Genomic DNA, 27,125 nt, shown 5'->3' with positions numbered 1-27,125 from the left:
AATAAAAGAAAAATGTCTAAATAAGATGTCACGTGAGTCTTGTGTAGAATGGGAAATAGAAATCCTTGGTGTAAACTGATTATTTTTAGACAATACTGTTGGTATTCAGTGTATATTACATATTGGAAAAGAATCATTATCTCTTATGGAAGTTTCAAAATCATAAAAAGTGTCACCATTGTATCTATGGTTTTATTTTTTAACTGTATTACATTTGAAATTGGTATTTGCTGCTTCTTTGCTTCTTGCAAATAGCCACCAAGCCACTCAGTGAAGCTTTCAGAGTTGATCAGTTTCACATTTTTGTTATAATAACAAAACTCAAAGTCTCAGCAGAGAATATATTTTCTGCCACTGCCCTTACTCTAATTAATTTGCCAATGTCATTGTTAGGAAATCAGTTAGACTACTTGGAAGTAGCAGCTGTTTGCAGTTGTAATGAATTTCCTCTTCATAGTAGAAGTTGTCAAGACCCCAGAGGACCATATAGCTGCTCTCTCAACAGAGATGACTCGTGGTGAGTTTAACCTGAGGGTCGGCCGAACTAAACCTGTGCTGTTGACGTCACTCTATATCACAAACCAGCTGAACTAACTAAATCTCCCTTATTGATATAATCAAAGCTCTTAGCTTTTGCTTGCTCAATTTAAATGTAGTGACTACAGTGAGCAGTTGCAATGGTTAGGAGAATACATGACTCTGCTGGGATTCATTTCAGTGAGGGTGCATGTATTATTGGTTTGATGGCTAACCCATCACCATCTAGTTGAACTCCAGTAATATAATATAATAACATTATTGGTATTTATTTTGTTAATGAGAGTAGGAAGACACTGAAATTGGCAGCCTCACCATATGTAAACAAATAATTAATGGTTAATTAAGCCTGTTATCTTCCTTCCATCCTGTATATGTTACAAAAGCCACCTTTCCACCCTCTACTTGAGGAGGCAAACACCCCAGCCTCCGACTAATCTTACATCGCAAACCATAATTATTCCTTCATGGGCCTGCTTGCAGTTCAGCCTCGACCCATTATGGAGATTGTTTACTGCAGGAGCTGCTAGCCATTCAGATTAACGAAGTGCCTGAAGAGCTGGAGTACTTCCCAGTAAGGGACACAGGTCCAACCATCCATCAATTTAGTCCACTTGCATTGTGTTTTGGTTGCAGGGTCAGCCTTTTCTCAGCTTGTTGGCTGGCTACTGACTTTTCTACTTGAGCTGCAAGTTGTCCATCTCTCTGTAATTTTATGTTCAATTTGTCTGACCTGTTCAATTTAGATAGCAAACCTAAAAAGTAAGTATTTCGTCGAAAATTCTGCAGAATGGACTCTCAATATCCTTTTCCAAAAGCAGGAATTTGGTAGGGAATGGTATAAAATAACAAAGCTGAAAGTTGTACCAATGTATGGGAAAATACCTCACTAAAGCTAAAGGCATCACTTAGACACAGTACAGAAAAAAGTTTGTTTGCTTAGAAGGGCCTGGCAGAAACACTTGGCCAAAAATGTTTGTGGATCTGTAAAGTATTGGACAGAGAAATACTGTGTTTTGAATTTCCCAGCTAAAACTCTGTTGTTCAGATGCGATGACATTGATGCACATTTTTTACTTTCTTAAATGAAGTTCTTGTTATATACCCCCTAATAAATCTGTGAAGGCCTGACATTCAATATGAATTATATATAACACAAATAAATAATAACACATATCCTTCAATATTTTGAACTATAGACAGACTGTACTCCTAAGTCAAGTCACTGAATAAAATACCGGAAGCTAGGAGACTACACTTAATACTTTTATGATCGCAAGCATTAACAAAATAAATACCAATAATGTTGTTATATTTAATTATATTATAGTTCTTAAAACTTATTTTACACTCAAATAAACCTGGATAATGGCTTAGCTGATCAAGGTGTAAGAGATTCTGGTATTGAATATGTCTGCACCAACATTGTTATAATTAAACATACATTTTTCACTTCAGAGCAATGTTTTGATATTAGAAATATAGAAAAGAATTTTTTTTAAGTTATCAGCAGTTTTATTATGTCATAGATCACTTGGTAATGTTTTCTTCAGTACCTTCGGTGAAGGGTAACTAGTGAGCCAGAGCCTGAAGTCTGGGTGGCAGGTTTCGGCGCTAAATTCTTCACAAATCTTTTCCAGTGTTGGCATCCAGGATACAGCAAGGTGGCAATTCTGCAGACACACCCAAGTGCCATCAAGCATACCTTCTTTAACCATTTTGGCAGCAATTGGGCCTTGTCCCTGACCAAGTGAGATAGACTGGAATTGACTTCTATCCATGTTTTTATCATTTGCTAATTTTAATAAACCTACAAGGATTTAGACAAAAGTGGAAGGAAATGGATTTAGTCCCAAAATTTGTTGAAATGCAAAGTAAAGCTGTAAGTTCAGTTTTAGATTTAACTCATGCAATGGAAGAGATGAATGCAGAATAAAAGGAGACTATTATACATTAAAATCCTGTTTAAAGTTGAATACACACACACAAAATAAAAGATTACAAGGAACAACTGAGGTGAAGGAGGCATCGTATACCAGGTCTACTCACTTGCCATTGGATCAGCCCCTGGAGAGAGTATAAACAAAAGTGGTATAGCGGCATTGGAATCTGCATAACTCTTCGCTAAATCAAATGGAGGTGGCTCCACAAACCTCTTCCCAAGCTTTTCAATAACAAAATTTGCCACAGCTGGAATGATCTGAAGGAAGGAATAGTTATTTTCAGGAAGATGCCCCGATGATTGTATTAGCACCCCCTTAATTATTAAATATAGTTTGTTTGACAGATAGCCAGGTGCTTATATGTTACATGTTCAGCAGATAATTATGAAAAAGAACAGGAAGGCTGAATTTCCTCAAATTTGGCTGTGTCAATTTCAGGGAGTTTCGTGGAGGGTTACTCTCCGCAAGTTCTATGGAGTTTTATTACACAATTTTATGCTGATCACCTCATTCAGTCATCCATCATCACACTATCGTGCACTTACCAGCAGTGGAAGTGCTGCTAGTTCTTTCTGGAGTTCCTGTGACCTGTTCTATATTTAAAACCCAGCTGTGCACCAGTTGAAGTGTTGGAAGCCAGGAAATGCCTTTCACAATTGTGGTTTGTAAAGCATTGTACCAGGGATGGCTAATAGAGGCGAGTTGGCATTCCACTTTGCTGACAAGCACCTAAAGGTTTCATGAACATGAAGGTGGACAGAAGGACCAGCATCTTTCTTCAAGATTGCCAAAGGAAACAATGGCATCAGAACCTGTCAGCCTGGTCTGAAGCTGCCACACAACTCAGTGTGATGTCCAGGTCCCAAAGTAATACCACCAAAGCAGGAAGAAGATTAATGATGTTTTGTGCTTCACAAAAACAATTGACAACATTCAATGTCTGTAACCTCTCACTCACTCAGACTGTGCAATGCACACACCTCCCATTAAGACCATAATAAATAGGAATAGGAGTAGGCTGCTTGGCCCCTCAAGCCTGCTCCGCCATTCAGTAGGACCATGTCTAATCCAACATACCCCATGTCCACTTTTCTACCATTTCCCCATCACTCTTGATTCTTCTGCTGATCAAAAATCTAGTTCAACCTTAAATACACACAAGAACTGTGCCCCACAGCTTTCTGTGGCAAGGAATTCCAAAGACTCTCAAATCCCTGAAATAAGAAGTGCCTCCTGATTTTACGTTTAAAATTAACACCCCTTTATTCTGAGACTATACCTTGTGGTCGTAAAGTCTTCCATAAGAAAAAACATCCTCTCAGCATATACCCTGTTAAGCTGCTAAAAAATCCTATCTGTTTCAATAAGATCCCCTCTCGTGCTTTTAAGCTTCAGAGAGTAGAGTCTCAGCCTGTTAATCTTTGCTCACAAGACAATCCTTGCCTACCAGGGATCATCCGAGTGAATGTTCTCTGAAGAGCATCCTCTTTCCCAAAATGAGAGGATCAAAACTGCTCATAGTACTCGAGACACAGTCTCATCAGCACCATGAAAAACTGCAGTAAGAATTTTCTATTCTTATACTCTAACTCCCTCTAAAAAGGCCAACATTCCCTTAGCCTACCAGATTACCTGCTACACCTGCAACCTAGCTTTCTGTATTTTGTGCACAAGTACCCCAAATCTCTTTGTGTTGCAGCTTTGAGCAGTTCTGCCCAATTTAAATAAATGTTCTTTTGTTCTCTCTTTGAAAATGAAAAGCTTTGCATTTTCCCACATTAAACTCCATTCACCAAACTTTTGTCCGCTTGCCTAACCTATCAATATCTTTCTGTAAACTGTTTATATCCTGCTCACACCCTGCCGTCCCACCTAATTTTATACTGTATGCAAATTTGGTTCCAGTACGTTTGCTTCCATCCTTCATGTCATTAATATATATTACGAACAGTTGCGGACCCAGCACTGCTCCCATTGGAAACACCATGGTCGCCAATCTGACAAAGAACCTTTATCCCCACTTGCAGTTTCATGCTCATTAGCCAATTCTCTATCCACACCAACATACTACCTCCAACACTGTGGGCTCTCATGACTTAAACTTGTGTGAGATCCCTTGTTGAAAGCCATGTGGAAGTCCAAATAAAACGTATCTACTGATTAACCTCTATCCACTTCTGGCTGAAACTTCTTGAAAAAATTGCCATCAGAGATAGTGGGAACTGCAGTTTCTGGAAAATCCAAAATAACAAAGTGTGGAGCTGGATGAACACAGCAGGCCAAGCAACATCTTACTTGCACAAAAGCTGACGTTTCGGGCCTAGACCCTTCATCAGAGTGGGGAATGGGGAGAGGGTTCTGAAATAAATAGGGAGAGAGGGGGAGGCGAACCGATGATGGATAGAGGAGAAGATAGGTGGAGACGAGAGTACAGGTGGCGAGGTAGGGAGGGGATAGGTCAGTCCGGGGAGGACGGACAGGTCAAGGAGGCGGGATGAGGCTAGTAGGTAGGAAATGGAGGTGCGGCTTGAGGTGGGAGAAGGGGATAGGTGAGAGGAGGAACAGGTTAGGAAGGTGGGGATGAGCTGGGCTGGTTTTGGGATGCAGTGGGGGAAGGGGAGATTTTAAAGCTTGTGAAGTCCACATTGGTACAACTGCACCTCCCAGTCGCAGACCATTTTAATCCCCCTCCCATTCCTTAGACGACATGTCCATCCTGGGCCTCCTGCTGTGCCATAATGATGCCACTCGACGGTTGCAGGAACAGCAACTCATATTCCTCTTGGGAACCCTGGAGCCCAGTGGTATCAATGTGGACTTCACAAGCTTCAAAATCTCCCCTTCCCCCACTGCATCCCAAAACAAGCCCAGCTCATCCCCGCCTCCCTAACATGTTTTTCCTCTCACCTATCCCCTGCTCCCACCTCAGGCTGCACCTCCGTTTCCTACCTACTAACCTCATCCCACCTCCTTGACCTGTCCGTCCTCTCCGGACTGACCTACCCCTCCCTCCCTCGCCACCTTTACTCTCCTCTCCACTTTATCTTCTCCTCCATCCATCTTCGGTCCACTTCCCCCGTCTCCCTATTTATTTCGGAACCCTCTCCCCATCCCCCTTTTCTGATGAAGGGTCTCGGCCCGAAACGTCAGCTTTTGTGCTGCTAAGATGCTGGTTGGCCTGCTGTGTTCATCCAGCTTCACACTTTGTTATCTCTGAAAAAACTGCCATCAAGCCTCATGTTCTACTACTTCCACTGTTGTACAATATCTTCCCTCAACCACTCTCACCTATCACATGCCCCAAACTACTAACAATACATGTCCTCTGCACTTGCTACTCATGCACAACAATTCACCACCTTTCTTCCACCTGCACCTAACACTATCACTGTGCCAACCACTTTCATCTTACTCAATTCCTGCTTTTGACATATTGCAGGAGCACGTGGCCTACAGTTGGGCAGAGATGGTCAATATTGTTGGTCGGATGCCTGACACTGGGGGAGGTTGGGCAAGATGAATGCTTGGTGAATGTGATGGTGAGCTGCAACTGCTAACTAATCACTCTGACTTCCATGTTGGGAATTGCAGCTGTCTAATTTCTCTGTGCTTCTTGGGAAAACTGCACTTAAATGAGGCAAGTTTAATGAGGTGCTATACAGATGAGACTTTTTTTCACAATGTTAAGAATCTCATTTTCCATTTGCTGTTTTCTCAGAATTGTCTTGCCATTGCCCATGTGATTCAGAAGCTGAGAAAATTTTGTTCAGTTTATTAGCAAGATGAACCAAGTCTCTCATAGGTTTCTAAAAATTTAGTTATTGAAAATAATTGACACCTCTCCCTGATTAAGTAGGCTATGCAATTTGAAGTTAGAACAATTTGATCACAAGTCAAATAACTGTACCAGGTAAAACTAAACTGACGAAAGTTATGAACAAAAGTGAAGCTAGAATGCATTATTCCACCACTCTCTTCCAAATAGATTCCATTTTATTTCTTGCATACAAAAATAATCTTTTAACAGAAGACAGTCTATTTGAAAAATGACTCATAAGAATTTTTACCGTGCAGGAAGAGGCTATTCAAGTTTGCACTGACCCTCCAAAAAATATCTCACCCTGTAACCCCACATTTACCGTTGCTACCCCATCGAGCCTACACATTCCTAAACACTATGGGCAATTTAGCTAATGGCCAATCCACCTACCCTGCATATCTTTGGACTGTGGGGGGAAGCCAGAGCATCCAGTGGAAACCCACGCAAGCAGGCGGTGAATGTGCAAACTCTGCCAGACAGTCACCCTGACTGTCATAAAACATGGAAGACGTATAAAAATGCATAGAGTTTATCTAAAACAACTGTTTGATAGGAAAAGGAAACTGATTCTTTTTAAGGGCACATCTCAAAGCACAGGAGTAAAATCAGATCTACTTGTATATTCTTCAGGCACTCAGTTCTGCTAGATAAAAGTACGGCTACCATTGAGCAGCGTTAATTTAGAAGAAATGTGGATTTACCAAATAATTTTGAAAGTTAGGTGATTTAATTGAATTTCTGTGAGCAGTTGACTTGTTTTCAATTAAGTCATTTGAATTTATTTCAACAATCTCCAAGTAGCCTTCGATGAGAATTTGTCATCTTGGCTTGGCAGTGTGGGGTTTTAGAAAGATACGAAGTTTTTTAACCAATTGAACTTATAGGCAAAATTGAAACTTCGCTACACCATTGGAAAAAAATACTATATTGTCAGTGGCAACATGTTTATAATGTAAATTGTTAACCTGAAGCTCCATTTAATTTTTTCCATAATTTTTGAGGCAATTACAGTCCTGAACTAGTAACTGAGATCTAATAATGGTGAAAATTGACTTCACCATTAGCAATTGTATCATCAATGGAAGGTAAAATCAAATGATTTGAACAACTGGCAGCTGATGCACCATCAGTTGACTTGCAGTTCCACTAAAATTCAGTTGGATCCTGTATGTGCAATTCCACCATTGCAAATTGAAAAACTGAATTCTATAAACCTGATACATTGTGGACTGGTAATGGAAAAAAGGTCATGAAAGTTACATGAGATAACAAGGTGCAGAGCTGGATGAACACAGCAGGCCAAGCAGCATCAGAGAAGCAGGAAGGCTGACGTTTCGGGCCTAGACACTTCTTCAGAAAGTTACATGATTGTCACAAGAGTCGGATTGTTTAAGTACTTCCGGATAGTGAAACTGCCACCTATATCCATACGGCTCTCACAGAGTCATAAAGACCCTTAATTCCCATTGGCAATCAGGAACTAGAAATAAATGCTGACTTGTTATTTTTGACCATGTCCAAAGGAAAAGGAAAGTGGATATTAGAGATTCCATATAACTAAACCAGAAGGCACAGTCAAAATTCTTTATCCAGTACGACAAAAAGAAATTTATGTAATTATTAATTTTGGTGTAAAATAACTGCCATTGCTCATCTAATTTCAAAGTAATTTATTATTTGGAGATGTTTTGAGTGGTGCAGGTGAGAACTCTTATGTTGTAAAATGAAAGACAGTGGAATACAACAGAAAAGAAATGTAGCAGTTTAAGAAGTTGAAGCAGTTAATAAGTAACATAAAAATCTAAGAATGCATTTTATTATTGGAAATTGAGGACTTATTTCTCTTTACCTTATCCGGCCTAAGCGCTCTGAGAACAATCATCTTCTGAAGTTCATTGATTTTTTGATCCCATGGGTGTGGTAAAGAAACAATGTGTGGGTCTTTACTTTCATAAATCTTGCGCCATTCTCCAGAGGTCTTTGAAAAATGATCCCTAATTGGAAAATGGGGAAACTGTTATAAACGTTCAGTTTTTACATCTTGCATCAGAATGTAACTGCTTTGTGACTGCTCATGTAAAATAAGAATCAATCTTTTTGCAAAGCCAATGACATTTTAGGGTTTTTTTGAACTTTACATTCATATGAATTTGAAACTAACAAACGTCTACAACTCTGTGTGGAGCCGGAGGAACACAGCAGGCCAGACAGCATCAGAGGAGCAGGAAAGTTGACATTTCGGGTTGGGATCTTTCTTCAGAAATGGTGGGGGCTAAGGAAGCTGGGAAATAAATAGAGAGAGGAGGGGTGGGGCTGTGAAAGGCAGGGGATGGTGATAGGTGAGTGCAGGTTAGGAGTGACAGGGATTGGTCAGTAGTTTGGGTGCGATGAAAAAGTGGAGACAAGATGGACAGGTTTTGTCAGGTTAAGGAGATGGGGATGAGGGAGACGGTTGGACATGGGACGAGACTAGGGGAGATTTTAAAACTGGTGAATTTTTAGGCCATCAGACTGTAGGGTCCCAAGGTGGAAAATGAGCGTTGCTACTCTAGTTTGTGGGTGACATCATTATAGCACTGAAGGAGGCCCAGGATGGACATGTCATCCAGGGAGTGGGAGAGGCAGTTAAAATGGTTGGCGACTGGAAGTTGTTGTTATTTGTCACATACAGAGTGCAAATGCTCAATGAAACGGCTTCCCTCCCACCATGATGTGAGCTTCACTAAACCACAGTAAAACTTTATCCACTTTACAAGGAACTCCAATTCTTCACTTTCAAAGATCTAGATTCACAACCCCCTCATAATCTGTTCTGTCATGGCATACATCAATGAGAACTCACATTCTAGTAGTTCAGTCTCTTCCCTAGGACTGTTTCTTCTTGGATTTATAAGATTTGTACTCTGACACCTATTCACACACACATTTCCAGTGCTTCTGTCGACAGCTAGCTTCACTAAACTGACAATGCTCTTGGGTTTCTCCAAGCTCCAGTATTTCTCAGCTAAACCAGGCAAATATTACTTATGGGCTTCCTTCATCACTACTCTCAATTGACCTGAATAACTGATAGCTTTCAGAGCTTCTTTGAGCCTCAAATCTTAGTTGTGGCTCCTATGACTTTGCCGAGCTCCGACTATCTCAAGCCTGCAACAACTGCAAAGTTTTCATAAGAAGCCTTTTGTTCTGCTGCAGAACATTCCCACTCACTTGTGCTTCCCTTGCTCCCGCCACATGGGTCCCATGGCTATAATTTCACACCACCAAGACCTTGCAGGTACAGTCCTGTTTGCAGTTGCCTAAAATAGAGAACTTGGAATGCTGGACCAAACACATATCCTGTCCCACTTTGTGCTGGCACCAGAACTGCCTGGGAATTGTACTCCTGGTCCTTCACCCAAGGGCAGCAAATTTAGGCATCTTAACAACAGTAGTCACATCAACCCTCTCTGTTACCTTAACACAAACCTCCAGCATGTTATTTAAACTGAAACGTTCTTCATAAATCTATGCTGACTTTCTTTAATTAACTTGTATTTGTCAAAATTATGGTTAATTACTTTCTGAATTGTTGATTCAACAAGTTTCTTCACTAATGAGGTTAAATGATATACTCTAGACTTTGTTTAATATTTTATTGGTTCTGTGGATTATAATTCTGATTAGACATTCTTTTCATCTAGTCTTCAGACACTTAAGTTCCATTTCCACTTTATCCTTAATTGACCCTACATCACTTATGAAGAAAGTTTATTCTAATTTGTCCATTATAGAAGCAGGAAGAAACAAGTACAGAAGCAAGTCCCTTTGCTTTCAAAATCATGACAAGTATAAGAGGACAATAAGAAAATCTGTAAAAGTCATAGAAAATAAAAAGCAGAACATGCAGATGACAAGCAAAATTTGAGGAAGAAAGAAAGAATGAAAAAATGATAAAGAGAAAGTCAGTTACCTGAATAGAAAAACAAAGACAACACTATTGCCCATAACACTATCCTATGAGATTAGCTAGTTTGGCATTTTAAAATTTATTTTATGTGATCTCAACAGGGAGTCTGCAGATCCTTAGGTTTCAATGTGTCAGCCAAAAAGAGTGAAAATTATAGTAGAAGAATCAAAATCATAGTTGCCACAATCAGTAATTGAAATGCATTGTCAATCAGGGATGTCACTCCTAATCAAAGTGAAACACACCTGGATCATTCCTTGATTATGTAGGGTTTGGTTGAAGCGTGGAGAGAGAAAAATAATGAAGCTAGTAAATGCATGAATAGCAAAGACTGTCAGTGTTTGGTTTTTTCAGGAATCGCTAAGTCAGACTAGAAAATTGCTAACATGATAGCCCGTTTAAAAAGGGAGTAAGGCAAAAGTCGGAAAACTACGGGCCAATTAATCTGACCTCAGTCGTGTGTAAGATTTTGGAGTCCATTGTGAAGGATGAGATTTCTGAATACTTGGAAGTCTATAGTAATATAGGGCAAAGTCAGCATGGTTTCATCAAGGAAACCTGATGAATCTTATATAATTCTTTGAGGAAGTAACAAGAACTTTAGACGAAGGAGAGCCAATGGATGTTATCTACCTGGACTTCCTGAAGGTCTTTGACAAGGTGCTGCACTGGAGGCTGCTGAGTAAGATAAGTGCCCATGGTGTTAAAGGCAAGGTGCTAACATGGATAGAAGATTAGCTGGCAGGCCAAGGCCAAGAGTGGGGTTAAAAGGGTCTTTCTCGAGATGGCACATGGTGTCAAGTGGTGTACCACAAGGGTCAGTGTTGGGACCACAACTTTTCACTTTATACATTAATGATCTAGATAACAGAACTGAGGGCATTCTGGCTAAGTTTGCAGAAAATACAAAGATACATAGAGGGACAGGTAGCATTGACAAGGTGGGAAGGCAGCAAAAGTATTTGGACAGGTTAGGAGAATGGACAAAGAAGTGGCAGATGGAGTACAATGTGGGAAAGTACGAGATCATGCAGTTTGCTAAGAAGAATAGAGGCATGGACTATTTTCTAAATGGGGAGAAAATTCAGAAATTTGAAGTGCAAACAAACATGGGAGTTCTAATTCAGGATTCTCTCAAGGTAAATTTGTAGGTTGAGTCAGTAGTTAGGAAGGTAAATGCAATGTTTGCATTTATTTTGAGAGGACTTGAATATAAAAGCAGCTGTGTACTTCTGATGTTCTATAAGGCACTGGCCAGGCCACCTTTGGAGTATAGTTTGCATCTATGGGCTTCATATCTCAGGAAGGACGTACTGGGCCTGGAGCAGGTTCAGAGGAAGTTCACAAGGATGGTCCTAGGATGAAAAGCTTAACTTATGAGGAATGTTTGAGGACTCTGGGACTATACTCAATGGAGTTTAGAAGGATGAGGGGGAGATCTAATTGAAACTTACAGAATACTGAATGTCCTCGATTGACTGGATGTTGGGAAGATGTTTCCATTGGTAGGAGAGACTAAGACCTGAAGGCACAGCCTTAGAGTAAAGGGAAGACCTCTTAGAACAGAGATAAGGAGAAAAATCTTCAACCAGAGAACTTACTGGAACTTACTGATTCAGAAGGCTGTAGAGGCCATGTCATTGAGTATATTTAAGGCAGAGATGGATAGGTTCTTGATTGTCAAGGGAATCAAGGGTTATGCGGGAGCATGGAGTTGAGAAATTTATGAGCCATGATTGAATGGCGGAACAGACTTGACGGGCTGAATGGCCTAATTTTCACTGCTATGTCTTAACGCTCTTATGATCTTATGGTTGTAGCATGCAGAGTGAGATCGCGAAGGAAGGGAAGAAGGGCACAATAAATCTTGTATGTATATGTTTTGATTTTTTACTTCCATAATTTAATTTATAAGAGTGTATTCTGATCTCTGTAGAGGCTTATAACTTTTAAAAAGAGATTTAAACTTACTGTTAACAATTGAAATGATGCCATAACAAGATTTCCCTTCTTACACGCTTTACAGTAACAAAGAGCTTAAGGTACTAATACTAAACGGTAACATTGCAGGAAAAATGTGTTTTAAACTAAAGAACAGAAAGTTTAACACAAGCCAAAAAGTACACTTCAAAAGAACACTTTCCACCTTGAAATACAGAAGGCAAACAACCATGGCATATATGGGATTTGAACCAAGGATGTCTCACATGCCAGTACAGTACATCCCCCAAATCAGAAATCATACCTCTTGACCAATGAGCCATTGGCTTATTTATATACTGTATGCATTTTTAAAATAAAATGCTTGATTAAGGTTCACAAAGCATACATTTCTCCATAATGTGAAGAAAAGGGTGAACCTCAGATAGAGAAGGGGCAACATTGGGTGACAGCAGTTAAGTTGTAATAAATAATAATAAATACATCTTCAATTGTATAACTTCTTTACAAAGGAAAACAACCTCCTGTTAATTTTTGGAATGATTTTTTAAATGTTTATGACATGATGAGGGGCCTAAGAACCACAAATTTTCATGAAAAATTATTCGAGTTTTGACTTTAAAAGTCATTTCCTTGCACGTTTAATCTGATTATAATATGATTATTTAAAATCAGTCAGACAGAATAACAAACAGCCTGTAACCGTGTTGGCAGACTGGTAAAAATCTAACAATTACCTTAGTCCTTGTAAGCTTGGTAGATCACTTGCACGACAGATTTCATCCCAGCTCTTGTCTTGCAACCAAGATGGATCAGGGTTTGGTAATTTGTTCTGCAGTCCTACTCCCCCTGTTAGCAGGAACATAAATTCGTGATAGTTGATGTCATGTCTTGCCCTGGATAAAAATATGGAAAATAATTGATTAATTTAAGCAATTCAAACGTTACTTGGGAATTTGAAGTGAAAGATTTCCTTCTTTCATTTCAATATGATAAGGACAGAAGAGAAAACATATTGATAAAGGCTATCTAAAATGGCAAATTTACCACTTCGGCTTGCAGCTGACTGTCTGGTAAATTTCAGTTCATAATGAACACTGCTGAAGCATGGGATGCTGGTAGGAATTTCAGGCCATCATTATACTGCCAGCAAGAAAACAATTCAGGGTTCAGGGGTCTTATGGCACAGTGGTGGTGTCATGACCTCTGGTCCAGAAGGCCTGGGCTCAGGTCCCATCTGCTTCGGAGGTGTATCATAACAAGTTAATTAAAAATACATCTGTAATTCAGGATCTGGGGGGGAACAGTGCCAACTGAAATATGAGACTTCCATTTCATTGGACAGTAGTATTTCCAAGCACCAATACCCTATTATAGGACATAGGAGTTAACACCAGCTACTTAGCATAGGTCCAAAGGTGCAGTGATATGCAAAACCTTTTCATACTCAAACTTCCAAGAGTAGAAGGTCACACCAGTACCCTGAACCTTGTAACATAAGGACAGCCAACCTACACTCAAAACTGACCCTTGGGTTGCAACTAGAATAATAGAAATTAAAACATATTAAATCACCCATATTGTAGGAAACAAACAGGATTCTTATCCATGTTTTGACGTTACATTCAATACAGACGCAATACTATTGTACTCTAATGTATACTTACTTCATACATTGAAATTTATGCAAAATACAAACAGGAAACAATGCACATGCATTGTACTTGGGTTTCATTCCTATTTTCAGAAAGCATTAGCCAATCTAGTCTAATGTGATGTAATAAGATGGTTAAGGATGGGTATTAATTAAGGGAGAAGGACTAACATGGGGCGGCATGTTGGCTCAGTGGTTAGCACTGCAGCCTCACAGCGCCAGGGACCCGGGTTCAATTCCTGCCTCAGGTAACTGTCTGTGTGGAGTTTGCACATTCTCCCCGTGTCTGTGTGGGTTTCCTCCGGGTGCTCCGGTTTCTTCCCACAGTCCAAAGATGTGCCGGTTAGGTGGATTGGCCATGCTAAAATTGCCCATAGTGTTCAGGGGTGTGTGGGTTGGGTCTGGGTGGGATGCTTCAAGGGGTGGTGTGGACTTGTTGAGCCGAAGGGCCTGTTTCCACACTGTAGGGAATCTAATCTTAAAAATAAACGAGCCTGAAAAGAACGCACATTACAATGACAATTACATTCATTAGACCATCTTAAGTATTTAAAGAAGAGGTCGGTAAATTTTCAAAATATCAATGAGTTCAGGTCTCTGGGCAGCTGTCACAAAAAAGGACTTAAGGCCTGGGGAGATCAAGCTTGATCTTATTGAATGGCAGGCATGCCTGAGGAGTTGAATGTCTCACTCCTGGAACTATTTCTTATGTTCTAACAACTTTAATTCTGAGACATCTTGGAACCATCACTGAGCACACTTCCAAATGACCATCATCCTGATGCTAGGATTATCTATCCAGGAATTTACCTAGTCCTTTTTGGAATGACAGGGCTGCAGAGGAAACAGTAAGCCGCAAAAATGCAGATGACATTTTCTGGGTCGTACTACATAATTAAAACAGAGTGCTGGAGAAGCTCAACAGTTCTGGCAACATCTGTAGGGAAAGAAAAAGTTAAGGCTTTGAGTCCAAGATGACTCCTCATATTATTGAATTCCTTGTGACCTACCTAGACAATGAAACTGTCCCTTCTTCTTGTTTTGCCTGAAACTTTTGCCATGTTTGAGCTTGACATCATTTTTGAAAACATCTCCACTATCTGCCAGCTGGGTGATACTACAATTGCTTGTAACAGAATCACAGAATCTCTACAATGTGGAAGCAGGCTATTCAGCCTATTGGGTCCACACTGACCTTCCAAAGAACTTCCCAACCAGATCCACCCCCCCTAACCTATCCCTGTAACTCTACGTATCCCATGGCTAATCCACCTATCCAGCATATCCCTGGACAATATGGGCAATTTAGCAATTTCTCAACTATCTACTGTGTCATAGCAAAACTATTTCAAAACACAGTAGTCAGTTTTCACGGGTACACGCACAACGCTCAGCTCCACCATAGCATTGCTTCTCTTGATGATTCTATTCCTGTAAAGGAAGAACAGAAATTTCCTCCAACAAGTATTGGGAAAACAGAAGCTATTACTAGTGCCACAAGTACGAGGCTTCAACTACATTATCTCATCAACTACATCCTTCTGCCTTGCAACTGAGGCTGAGCAAGACTTTTCATAAGCGTTGAGTTTTCAGCCACATATTCAAGCTACCATAAAGACCAGCTATATCCATCTCTGTATCATCACTGGATTCCACTACTGCCTTCACTTACTCGTGTTATTTCTAGTCTTCGCTATTCCAATTTACTCTTGGCCAGTCTTCTACATTCTACTGCATTCTGAAGAAGAGTCATACCGGAGTTTAAACACTAGCTTTGTTTCTATCTCCACAGATGCTGCTAGGCCTGCTGAGTTTCTCCAGCATTCTGTGCATTTGTTTCAGGCTTCCAGCATCCATAGTATTTTGATTTTATCCAACTTTCCATAAACTTGGAAGTCACACAAAACTCTGCTGCCTGTGCATCAACTCACATCAAATTCCATTCACCTGATGCTCCTTTGCTCACTGATCTACAATGGTTTTCAGTAATGCAGCACTGGAGTTTTAAAATTCTCATTCTAGTTTTCAAATGCTTCCTTCACATCATCCCTTTCACCTGCATCCTTACAGCCATTCAGGATCTCTGTTCCTCCAATTCAGGCCTCTTGAGCATCCCAAATTTTAATCATCCACTTATTGATGCTGTGCTTTCAGATGCCTAGGTCTTATGCTCTAGAATTCCATCTATAAGCGTCTCCATCTCTCTTTTCTCTTTTAAGAAGCTCCTTAAAACCTATCTCTTTGAACAACTGGTTAGTCATCGGCACTAATATTCCCCTCTTCCTCATTCAAATAAATTTAAATTTTCTAACAATTATTATCCAGAAGTATGATATCCACAAAAGTATTAGAATCCACCAAATCTCAAAATTATTTCCAGTCCTGAGTGTAAATAGAGAAAGCACAGTTGTTTGTCCAAGCTAGCCTTTGCTTCCAAGTAAAATGTAATATGGAATATTTTGTACATTTTTCACTGAAATCATTTTATATCAAAACTGTAAACAGCCACATAAAAGTGTTTATCCAACATCTTTTTATTTTATTAAATAATTATATGGATAGCAGCAATATTTTTAATTGTTGTCAATAAAACACATTTCTTCAAAAAATAGTAACAGTGAGATAGTAGTTACTGATATAAAAATAGTTACTTACAAAAGCAGATTACAGCATAAAAGGAAGGAAAAGAGCAGCTTGTCCTTTTCAAATAGAGAGCGGCAAACATTGGAGTACAGATTATATGTGAAGTGATCATTCAGGTAACGAAGACGCTTCTCCAAGATTTTAGACTTATTACTAGTAGGGAAAACATAAAACGGTATATTATGAAACTGATTATTAAACTACATTCTACAGTATAGATGTCTAAATGATTTGACTTAGTAGCACACATAGGATGGAAAAAGGCAAGTTCCTTTTAAACAAAAATAACATAAGGACAAAATTTTGGAGTGCTTTAATTTGGGTCAAAAGACAAATAATTCCTAGAATTTTTGATAAAGAGAATATTTTTGTTTATCTAGGGCCTTTGTAATCCACTGGGCAGAATAATTTACCAGTGATTTATCTTAATTTGCTTCTTTTTGGCAATAACACAGGATATTTCATTTTCTCAGTATTCAGTACAGTTTTTATACATTATTGCATTATCATAACAAAATAAAAACAAAAAAAATTGAATTTCAGAGGTCTATATCCAAAACTTTAACTTGTCTTTTCTCTTTACAAATGTGAAATGATGTTTAAACATTTTTGTTTCAGATCTCCAGGATTTGCTATGTTTTTCATACATTACACTTTTTTTTACCAAATCTAAGCTTTCCATTTCAAAAACTAGATAGACTTCTGTTTCTACCCCACTTAACCTACCAGTCCTGCTGAATACAATGCCATCTATCAATTCCTCCTTCTGCTGCACGCTCAATCAAAATATATTTTCCTACCTGATTTGTAGGCTGTGATCTGCTTTCCGTCCCTGTCTAGTTTCCCTTCACATTTGTTATGCCAATCTGCTTTGCCTGTGACTTTGGAAGTATCCACCATAGAGTGAACATTGCCAAGGTCTTTCAAAATTTCTATATTTGTTGCATTCAAGTAGCGTGTAAAGTAGGCGGAGCCAGAAAATGTGCCATCAAACTAAATCCCAAATTTTACATTCTGTTTATATGTAGCAGATCACATATGGACTATGGGTGCAATTTATGCACTATTTTTGTGATCTACTACACTGTTTGGATTGTTATATTTCTTTTTATTACCTCTGAGCATTACTCTCTACAAACCAGTCAAATGTGATTGGTAACCTCAAATATGGGTTCTTCGTGAAAATGCAGCCCCTAAACGTCACAAGTAAAAAGTAAATGACTTAGGAAGATTCAGGAGATCTTTAAAAATGGTGGATAGGATCTGGATATAGAAGTCTGGATCCCACTTTGGCAGGTCTTATTTTCAGGATGGGGAAAGCTCATTTGCTGTGAAATACACAGGGATGGTTTATGAACTGACTGGATATGAACTCATTGTGCAGGATAAGCAAATCTGATATCTATTCCAGTAAAGGCTACAACTGCATTTTGCATTCCATTATGAAATGATTGGGATGTAAAAGCTATTTAAGTGCAGATATGTAAGGAAAATATTGTTATTTAAATCTCCTTTAAATTTTAAATAAAATTGCCTGTCTATGACTGGGAGAGTGAAAATAGCAGTTCTAGAATTTTCAACAGATGTTTGTTGACATAACCCTAAAGATGATCACTGTAGCATATCCCTGTTTGACAGCCAACACAAACTTTCTTTGGAGGATCATAAGTTCACAGTTTGATTGACAGCTGTAAGACATTATTAAGGGATTATTTGTCTTTGATGATGACGTTTCTTCTTAAAATTTAGTGTGTGAATGGAATTCAATGTATTGAATGTGCTTTCTTTTTTCCATAATGAAGTGTGTAATAGATACTTTGGGCTTTATTTTATTTCATTTCAGCATGGCTTCTGAGATCTGCCTGTAGTGGGTATGAGGTAAATTGGCATCATGTTGGAAAAGCAAAAGGTAGTAGAGTCATGAGTTCAGGCTAAGTTGACATAGGACCTATAAGAGGGCATAGAGATCAATAGACGTGCATGGATTGACATGAAGAGTATAAAGGGTCTTTGGGCATGGGGTGGAAGGGTACAGATTGGCATGGAAGATACGAGGCACAATTGGGAGTGGATAGAGTTGGATTGGTATGACTGTGCTTAAAATGAGGCATGGGAAGTTCATGTGAGGAATGGAGGGCTAGAGGGCCTAATATTTAACCAGACAACCAGGACGACATCCAAAGATACCAAGGCAGGCCTTTAACCAGCCTGCATTGACACTCAGCAGACCCCTGACCTATGTGTGGTACAGCAGATCCAATTCTATCCCACATACCCCAGAGTGACAGTTCGGGCAGCTTTTCTCTTAACATTTATTAAAATTACTTTGGCACCCTCTTGTGAATATGTCTAGTAACTGACCTCCATGGTATACGAGGTGCAGAAATAAAACTGATAATCCATAAAGCCGGGTTCCTGTCTGGGATTTGACTTGACCTGCTTTACCATCAGTGGGGATTTGGAAAATTCTAAAACATTCATTACGTTTCCTTCCAATGTATGCCCACCTCTGCCCTCTCTTCTATCCTTTATGTCACCTGTTTCAAGAAGGGTGACTCCCAGTTCTTCATTGAATTGTATGAAACAAAATAAAACAATTGTATGAATTCAATGAAACAAAATAAAACAATTGAAATATCATACAATTCTGATATTCCTACCTGTCATGGATAGAATGGACATAGAGCATGACAAACCAGCTCAGGGAGTATTGATACATAGGGTCAATATTGGCCAGGTCTGCAATGCTGAAGAAAAGGATAGCAGAATGCTTAGCAATTGGTCTGTATCCTTCACGAGATTCTGCAATCTTCAGTTCAGTCCTTTCAGCGATCTAAAATAGATGATAAATAATATGAACTGAATAAGGCATATGAAGATTCTGGCAGTGATTGTACCAAGAACTAACTATACTACTCATGCCTTTTTTGTGGAACAGGAAGTGCACATTTAATGATAAGTAAGACAACTTAAGTAAGAATTACTTAATAATCTGATTGTAAAACCCATCCTATAAATGGTGACCATAATATGATTTAATTTATTGTTTGGGTTACCAGGGAAAAGCAAGATTCAAAGCCAAGATTTTAAATTTAAGTAGTCTTAGTGTCAATGAGTCATACAGCATGGGAACAAACTCTTCAGTCCAACTAGTTCACACTGACTATGTTCCCAAACTGCACAAGTCCCACTTGCCTGCATTTGGCCCATATTCCTCCAAACCATTCCTAATCATATACTTACTCAAACACTGTTTAAATGTTGTAACTGTACCTGCATCTACCACTTCCTCTGGCAGTTCATTCCACACACAAACCATTCTCTGTGCAAAAAAAATTGCTCATCAGGTCTACTTTAAAACTTTCTCCTCTCACCTTAAAAATATGCCCTCTAGTTTGAAGTTCACCAAAGGGAAAGGACGCTTGCTATTCACCTTATCTATGCCCCTCATGATTTAATAAACATTTATAAGGTCACCCCTCAACATTTTTCGCTCCTGTGAAATAAGTCCCAGACTACCCAACCTATTTTTATAACACAAGCCCTCCATTCCCAGCAACAATCTGATAAATCTTTTCTGAACCCTCTCCGATTTCGTAGTATCGTTCAATAGCAAAGCAACCAGAACAGAAAAATTTGTGTCCAAGTGCGCAATAAAGGAAAACAACAAAATATCAGAGGTAGACAGGAATCCGGCAATAAATCCAAGATTTGATAGGGATAAATCAAAATCAAGAAGGGTTTTGAACCACAGGCAACGTGAAGAAATGTATTTTTACAGAAAGTTGTTATGTTGTATAATGCATTTCCTGAAATGTTTGTGGAAGCAAATTCAATATAACAACATAACTTTCCAATGGAAACTGGATAAATGTATGTGAAGGTCTCTCAGAAATGTCAGCAGAGATGTCGAAATATGGCTCTACCAAGGAGCTGGCAAGGGAAAAATGCTGAAAAATGCTCATCTCTTGATGTACTGCATCAAACTGTGATACTATGAAAAGAAATTAAGTAATTATTTGTACTTGATGTAGATAAGTCTCCAGGACTTGATGCTATGCACATTTGAATATTAAAAAGGAATTGGTGGGAAAATTGAAGCGACAATGGCCATAATATCCCAAAACTCCAAAGATCTGGAAATTGTGCCCTTGGATAAGAAAATTGGAAATGTTATTATTACTTAAGACTGGAGGTTAGGAGAATCTAGAAAATGACATGCCTATCTGTTTAATGTTGGCTTTAAGGTATCATAATGAAGGATCATTTAAGCAAGCATGAGCATCAACATGACTTTATCATACTTGATTAAACTATCTAAAATACATAACACCAGCGCTTCGTCGGAGGCTCACTGATGATGTTACCTAGAATGGTGACGAAACATCTGAAAACTAACCTTCCAGCTCAGCGAGCAAACTCACATCCAGAACTATCTAAAATTTTGGGAAGTGTATTTACAAAATGAACAGGGAGCCGTGAATATTGTCTTAGAGACTTCCATCGAATTCATGCAAAAGTAATTATTGCCAAAACATAAATCTCATAATGTAGGAGGTAACTGTGGAGTATAAACTGTTGAGTAGTTTGAATGTGAAAGAGTAGAGATAATTGGAATGTGACAAGGTCTGATCCTCAGGAATGTGTCCTGGTGTCCCAGTTTTCTACCATAAATATCAGTGATGTGGATGAAGTTAAATATCCAAGTTTTTAGGTGTCACTAAATTCAAAGGAACAGTAAAACGGGAGCAGAAAGATACAAGGACAGATTTAAGGGAATGAAGAAGTATGTGGTAATTCACTTAGGACCAATAGTAAGGGGCTAGAAATTGTGAATAAGCAAAGGGTGTCAAGGTGCATAAATGATTCATAGGATACAGGTACAAGGAGTACTCAAATGTCAGCCTTTCTCCTAAGAGCACTGAAATACAAAAGGGATGAAGTTATGTTTAATTTGGAGAAACCTTTTGTCAGACATCATCCAGAGCACAGATTTTATTTCTAGGTATCACATCTCAGGAAGGATACAGTATTGGGCTTGATGTGGTTAACCTGGTTTTAGAAATGTTTTTGACAGTGTCCCACATAACAAATCGATCAGAAATGTATCATCCCATGGTACCAAAGGGCAGGCAAGGACCCAAATTAGACCCAAAACTGGCTCAGTGGCAGGCAATAAATAGGAATGGCCAACAGGTGCTCATATGAGTAAAAGACCAGCTCCTGTCGAGTTCCACAAGGTGCGTTACTATCTCCATTACTTTTCAAAGCAGTTTAGACTAGATGTAAGACGAGTGATTAATAAAGTTGCAGATGATAAAAAAACAGGTTGTTCGGATTATTGTGAAGAATAAAGGTATATATTGCAGAAAACTGTCAGTAGACTGTTTAGGTAGGCAGAAACATATCAAATACAATTCAATCCAGTGGAATGTGAAGTCACAGATTTACAGAGAACAAGGCAAGGGAATACACAATAAATGGGAGAATACTGTTAAGTGTACAGGAATATAGGAACCTTAAAGTGGTTGTCTATACATCTCTGAAGATAGCAGGACAGGCAGATAAGATGGCTAAGGTGGCATTCAGATTAAGTCTTTTATTAGATGAGGCATAAAATGTTAGAAGAAGGGCATTAAGATAGAGTTATATAAAACATTAGGTAGACCACAGCAAAAGCACTGCATTACAGAAAGGATACAATAGCATCAGTGAGAGTACAGAAGTGATTTATCGAATCCCTACAGTGTGGAAACAGGCCCTTCAGCCCTCACAGCATTCCACCCAGACCTATGCCCCCATAACCCATCTAATCTATGAACACTATGGGCAATTTAACATGGCCAATCCAACTAGCCTGAACACCTCTGGACTGTGAGAGGAAACTCATGCAGATACAAGGAGAACGTGCAAACTCCACAAAGACAGTCGCCCAAGGTTGGAATCAAACCAGGGTCCCTGGCGTTGTGAGGCAGCAGTGCTAACCAATGAGCCATCTTGCCATCAAAATGATTATGATGTTGCCAGCAATGGAGAATTTTAGCAATGAAAGAAGAGTTAATGGGATGGAATGGAATTGTTTCCTTTGGGACACAGAAGGCTTAAAGGAAATTTAATTGAAGTGTATAAAATTATGGAAGGTCTCAGAAAGAGAATAGGAAGTAAATACTTCCATTAGCAAAGAGTCAAAACCAAAAGTAATAGACTTAAAATAATTGGCAGTAAGATTCCAGGGGATTTGAGATGAAATCTTTTATCCCAAAGGGTGGCAGGAGTCAGAGCTCACTGCCAGAAAAAGTTGTAAAGGTGGAAGCTGTCTTAAAATTTAATAATATGTACTTGAGCCTCCTACCAAGAGCTGGAAAGTGGCACTAGACTAGGCAGCTCTTTCTTGTATGGCACAGGTAAGATGAGCCAAATGATTGCCTTCCCCAGGGTAAATTTGCCCAGTTCCCACATTTTGCTCCTCGCTCCACTTCTAAAAAGCTGTTGACTAAACTGCCAGGTAACACGTAATGCAATGGAGCAAGATACAAAATGCATATAAAGGAAACAGGCTTCTCAAACAAAAATCCAAGTTACAACAATTTTCAAAACTAAACATTGAATAAAAGGTATTGAGAACTCTTTATCGGATTCCTACCTGCTGTTTCTTGCTGATCTCATTAGACATAATTTTGGCAGAGTCCAGGATTTTAATGGCACTCTCATCTTCCAGAATGTTTCCTTCAGAGCCCTCAAGGGTCTCAAGAATTTTATCTTCAATTTCCTTTAGCTGCTTCTTATTGGATGCAGACTGTAGTATTAGTGCATTCCGCTCTTCCTCCAGCTCAGGTCTGTTCAAGCGCATGGAAAACAATTTTTTGCGTGAAAAATTACTTTATTAATAAAATTAAAACTGTTTCAAATAATGTTTTTTTTCCCTTTGTTCATTCACAGGATGAGCGCATCACTGGCTAGGCCAGCATTTATTGCCTATCCCAACACTAATGAGACAAGCATGTTGTTGTGGGTCTGGAGTCATATATTGGCCAGACTAGGTAAGGATAGCAGATTTCCCTTCCTTTCAAGGGCATTAGGGAACCAGTGTGATTTCCCCGCTCCCCGGCCCCCCACCCTCCCAAACAATTAGACTCTTAATTCCAAATATTTATTGAATTCAAATTCCACCATTTGCCGGGGTGGGATTTGAATGTAGATCCCCAGAACATTACCTGGGTCTCTGGATTAACAGTCGTGTGATAATACTACCAGGCCATTGCCTCCCCATGTGCTCTAATGGTTGCTCAAAATTAAATTAAAAGCAAGTTATAGCAAAGGTAGTGGTCACATGACCACAGCAAGTCAGCTAGAATACATCCAAACAACCCTCTTTTCATTAAAATAAATAAAAATTTGTATGCACGGGCATTTGTTGCCACAATTACCTAGGTTATCCAATATCCATGGTCAACAAAGAAAAATATCATTCACAAACAAACTATGGTAATATGCATCTGTCCTACTTGCATCAGTTTCTGCACATACATTTAATCAAATATCTCTAAAATATTCAGGTCTTTCAACTAAATATGTATAATTTCCTCTTGCCAGTTTTTCTGGTATTGTCTTCTTCCCTGATTGATGGGCCTTCCCTCAGGTCTGTTGATTCTGTGAGAGTGTTTGATCGGAACAAGACACTTCTTTTTCAGATTCAATGTTTCTGTTAGATTGACAACTGCCAGAGTACATCTAGTTGTTATTGCTACTGTTTTCACTCAAGTAAAAGCTGTTTCTTATTCTGTACACCAATACTGCTCAACATACGTAGCAGTGAACTTGCATAGGTATTAACACACTTGGCAACAAATTAGGCAAGAAGTTTGCTAAGTTGTTCACAAACCCAACAAATCATCTCATTGCTTTCATATCTACTGCATCTTTGTTGGAGTTTTTGCCTGGCCAGGAACTAGATGAAGTCCTTTCATGTCAGCTCATGACCTATGACTTTAGGCATCTTTAACTACACCTTTTTCTTCTTCTTCTGTTCTTTCTTTCTTATCACACTTTTTCTTCAATTGTTCATGATGATTGCCTCTTTAGCTTTCACTTGCAAGTGGGATGGTTGCTCAGTCATTAGCACTGCTGCCTCCCAGTCCAAGAGACCTGAGTACAGTTTTACCCTTAGGTGACTGTCTGTGTGGAGTTTGCATGTTCTCCCTGTGTGGACTTCCTTCCACAGTCCAAAGATGTTTACGTCAGATTGATTGGCCATGCTAAATTGCCTATTGTGTCTGGGGATGTTAAGGCTTGGTAGATTAGCAATGGAAAATGCAGGTTGAATTGGTGGGTTGTGGGATGCTCTTTGGAGGGCTGATATGGATTGCATGGCCTTTTTCCACATTGTAGGGATTCTATGATTATCATTAGATGCTAGCTCCTCAAAGAAAGACTCCTTGGCTTTTTCTTTCTTTCTATTTTATCATACCTCCAATGTCATGGGGCTTTTATCCATATTAGTACCTATATCTATATTAGTATCTTTCAGTCTGCATATGTGGGAAGATGCTGAATTGGTCTCACATTCTCATCTACTTTGAGATGTTTTTCACTTAGAAGACATTCAAGACCCATAACATCAGTCCACTTGTTTACCTGTTAATGGACTGGTTATTGGCAAAATGCTGCAAGTTTCTTCTGGCACATGTCTGTCACCTATACAAGCTTTAGGCTCGCTTCAACTAAGAAAAATGGATTTTGCATAACATCTATTATCTGGAACTCCAAATCTTCAATCTCTCCATTTGGCTCTTGGCTTTGTTTGTCTTCTTGGAATTGTTTATTATTCCAACATATTCGAACATCAGTGTTACATTTGAAGGCTTTAGTTTTGGGTCACCACTTTTGTGCTTTCAAGCAAGTCTGCAAATATGATGTTGCAAAAAGCACTGGTGTTTATCTGACACTTTTGATTTGTGTTATGCCTCATTAACCAGGCACTATGTCTTTATGGTTCCCTGTTCAGTCAGTTCTCCCAATCGCCAAAAGTGGAAGTACATGCCATTGTTGAGACTTCCTGGGATTCCTGGCACTTATGCCATATTTAAAAGCTGTTGTGCACTGGTCAAGCTCTTGGGAAATGGAGCAGCCTGCATAGTTCAAATCATTTGCCTTGGAGATGAGAGACAAGCATAAAATGGCACATTACTTATCAGAAAGGGATATGGAAGAGATCCATCCTCCTACTCTAGGACTGGCAGAGTAAGCCAGCCTGATCCAAGCTTGCCACCAAGTTCTTAACTGTCTGGATATATGCTCAGAAATAAGATCGTCCAGGGTATGTGTTTCCATCTTCCCTCTGTTACCACACTCTCACTTTCTCTCTCCCACTACACACCCCTCCCACAAAAGCTCATGACAGGTAGGCTGGTACATGGAGAATGACAATGCCTTTGGATGTGTAGCTGCTTGAAATGTCAGTGACCGATGTTAAAGATGTAGAGCCTCAGGAACAAGCAGCAAGCTAAAATTATCCGGTAACCTGACTTTCACATCAGGAATTTGTGGGATCTAGTTTCTATCTGTGAAGAATGGGAATCTGCATATTAATGAAATGAGATTAAGTAATAGTGAGATGTTAACTCATGTTAACTCAGGCTGGATGGTTGGTTTGCAATGCAGAATAATGCCAACAGCATGCGTTCAATTCCTGTACCAGTCGATGTTACCATGAGAGACTGTCCTTCTCAAACTCTCCCCTCGTCTGAGGCATGGTGACCTTCAGGTTAGATCACCACTAGTCATCTTTCTCGAATGAGAGATCAATCTTATGGTCCCCTGGGACTATAGTTACTTCACCTTTAATGAATGCAGATAGGCAGCTTACGAGTGAATGTCTGTGTCACCATTCAACACTTGGTTGGGAAATGGGACTTAATGCGCTTGGGTTGAAAAGTTCCTTGATGGACATCTCACCTGATGTTCCAATTTTCTCTACATGGCCCATATCTTTCAGGAGCTGGAAAGATTTTGCCCATTGTTTTTTCCTCTGAGAGTGGGAAAAAATTCAATTCTGTCTCATATCTCCTTTCATTTCTACAACAGCAGGAAGTGGAAAATTTACAGTCATTCTGACTCCCCAGTCTAGTTTGAGCATGTGAAGAGAGAGGTCTTAGATACTACATTAGAAAGCTGTATTTGAGAAGTTACCATGCACAGTTGTAAATAAAGAAATATTATAAACAAAAGGAGATGGAGAGTTAAGGAGAAAGGAGCCATAGGGATGGAGTATATGTTCAGGCACACACAATCTGAGATACGCCAGACCAATGTGCAAGTAAGAGTATCGTTGTAAAGGACAAGGTAAAGCAGATACCTTGGACAGTTACTTCAGTAAATAATGTAGAATTTTTGAATAATACATATTCTAAATGGCTGAATATACCTCTCCTTAGCAACAACGATCCCCAACAGCTGATCTTCAAGTCCCTCAGGAGTGATCATAAAGTTAAGAAGGGAAACTTTTGTTGCCAGCTCTGGTAAGTAGTGTGGATTTCTCAGCTTCGTTGTTATATAGAGTCGGAAATCTTTTGAATATTCAATAATTATCTCGCCAAGTTTGATCGAATCCACACCACCTGAAAACAAAGGAAGGAAAAC

At 39.3% G+C, this 27,125-nt stretch overlaps 1 protein-coding gene across 1 annotated transcript in view; it reads right to left on the bottom strand.

Moving 5' to 3' along the window:
- The window catches only part of dnah12 (dynein, axonemal, heavy chain 12), a 318,710-nt gene that overhangs the window by 25,843 nt on the left and 265,742 nt on the right, over positions 1-27,125 (bottom strand). The window contains exons 57-64 of the mRNA XM_059649958.1: positions 26,911-27,103; positions 23,131-23,323; positions 19,148-19,320; positions 16,500-16,640; positions 12,928-13,086; positions 8,150-8,294; positions 2,587-2,737; positions 2,094-2,347 (exon numbers count right to left, since the gene is read on the bottom strand). Coding sequence (XP_059505941.1) covers positions 2,094-2,347; positions 2,587-2,737; positions 8,150-8,294; positions 12,928-13,086; positions 16,500-16,640; positions 19,148-19,320; positions 23,131-23,323; positions 26,911-27,103 — 1,409 coding nt within the window. The remainder of the gene's footprint in view (positions 1-2,093; positions 2,348-2,586; positions 2,738-8,149; positions 8,295-12,927; positions 13,087-16,499; positions 16,641-19,147; positions 19,321-23,130; positions 23,324-26,910; positions 27,104-27,125) is intronic.

The sequence above is a fragment of the Stegostoma tigrinum genome, chromosome 11 (genome assembly GCF_030684315.1).
Source record: "Stegostoma tigrinum isolate sSteTig4 chromosome 11, sSteTig4.hap1, whole genome shotgun sequence".
In the NCBI taxonomy this organism is placed as follows: Eukaryota; Metazoa; Chordata; class Chondrichthyes; order Orectolobiformes; family Stegostomatidae; genus Stegostoma; species Stegostoma tigrinum.
The sequence above is the reverse complement of the archived record's forward strand: the minus strand, read 5'-3'. Positions and strand labels throughout refer to the sequence as shown.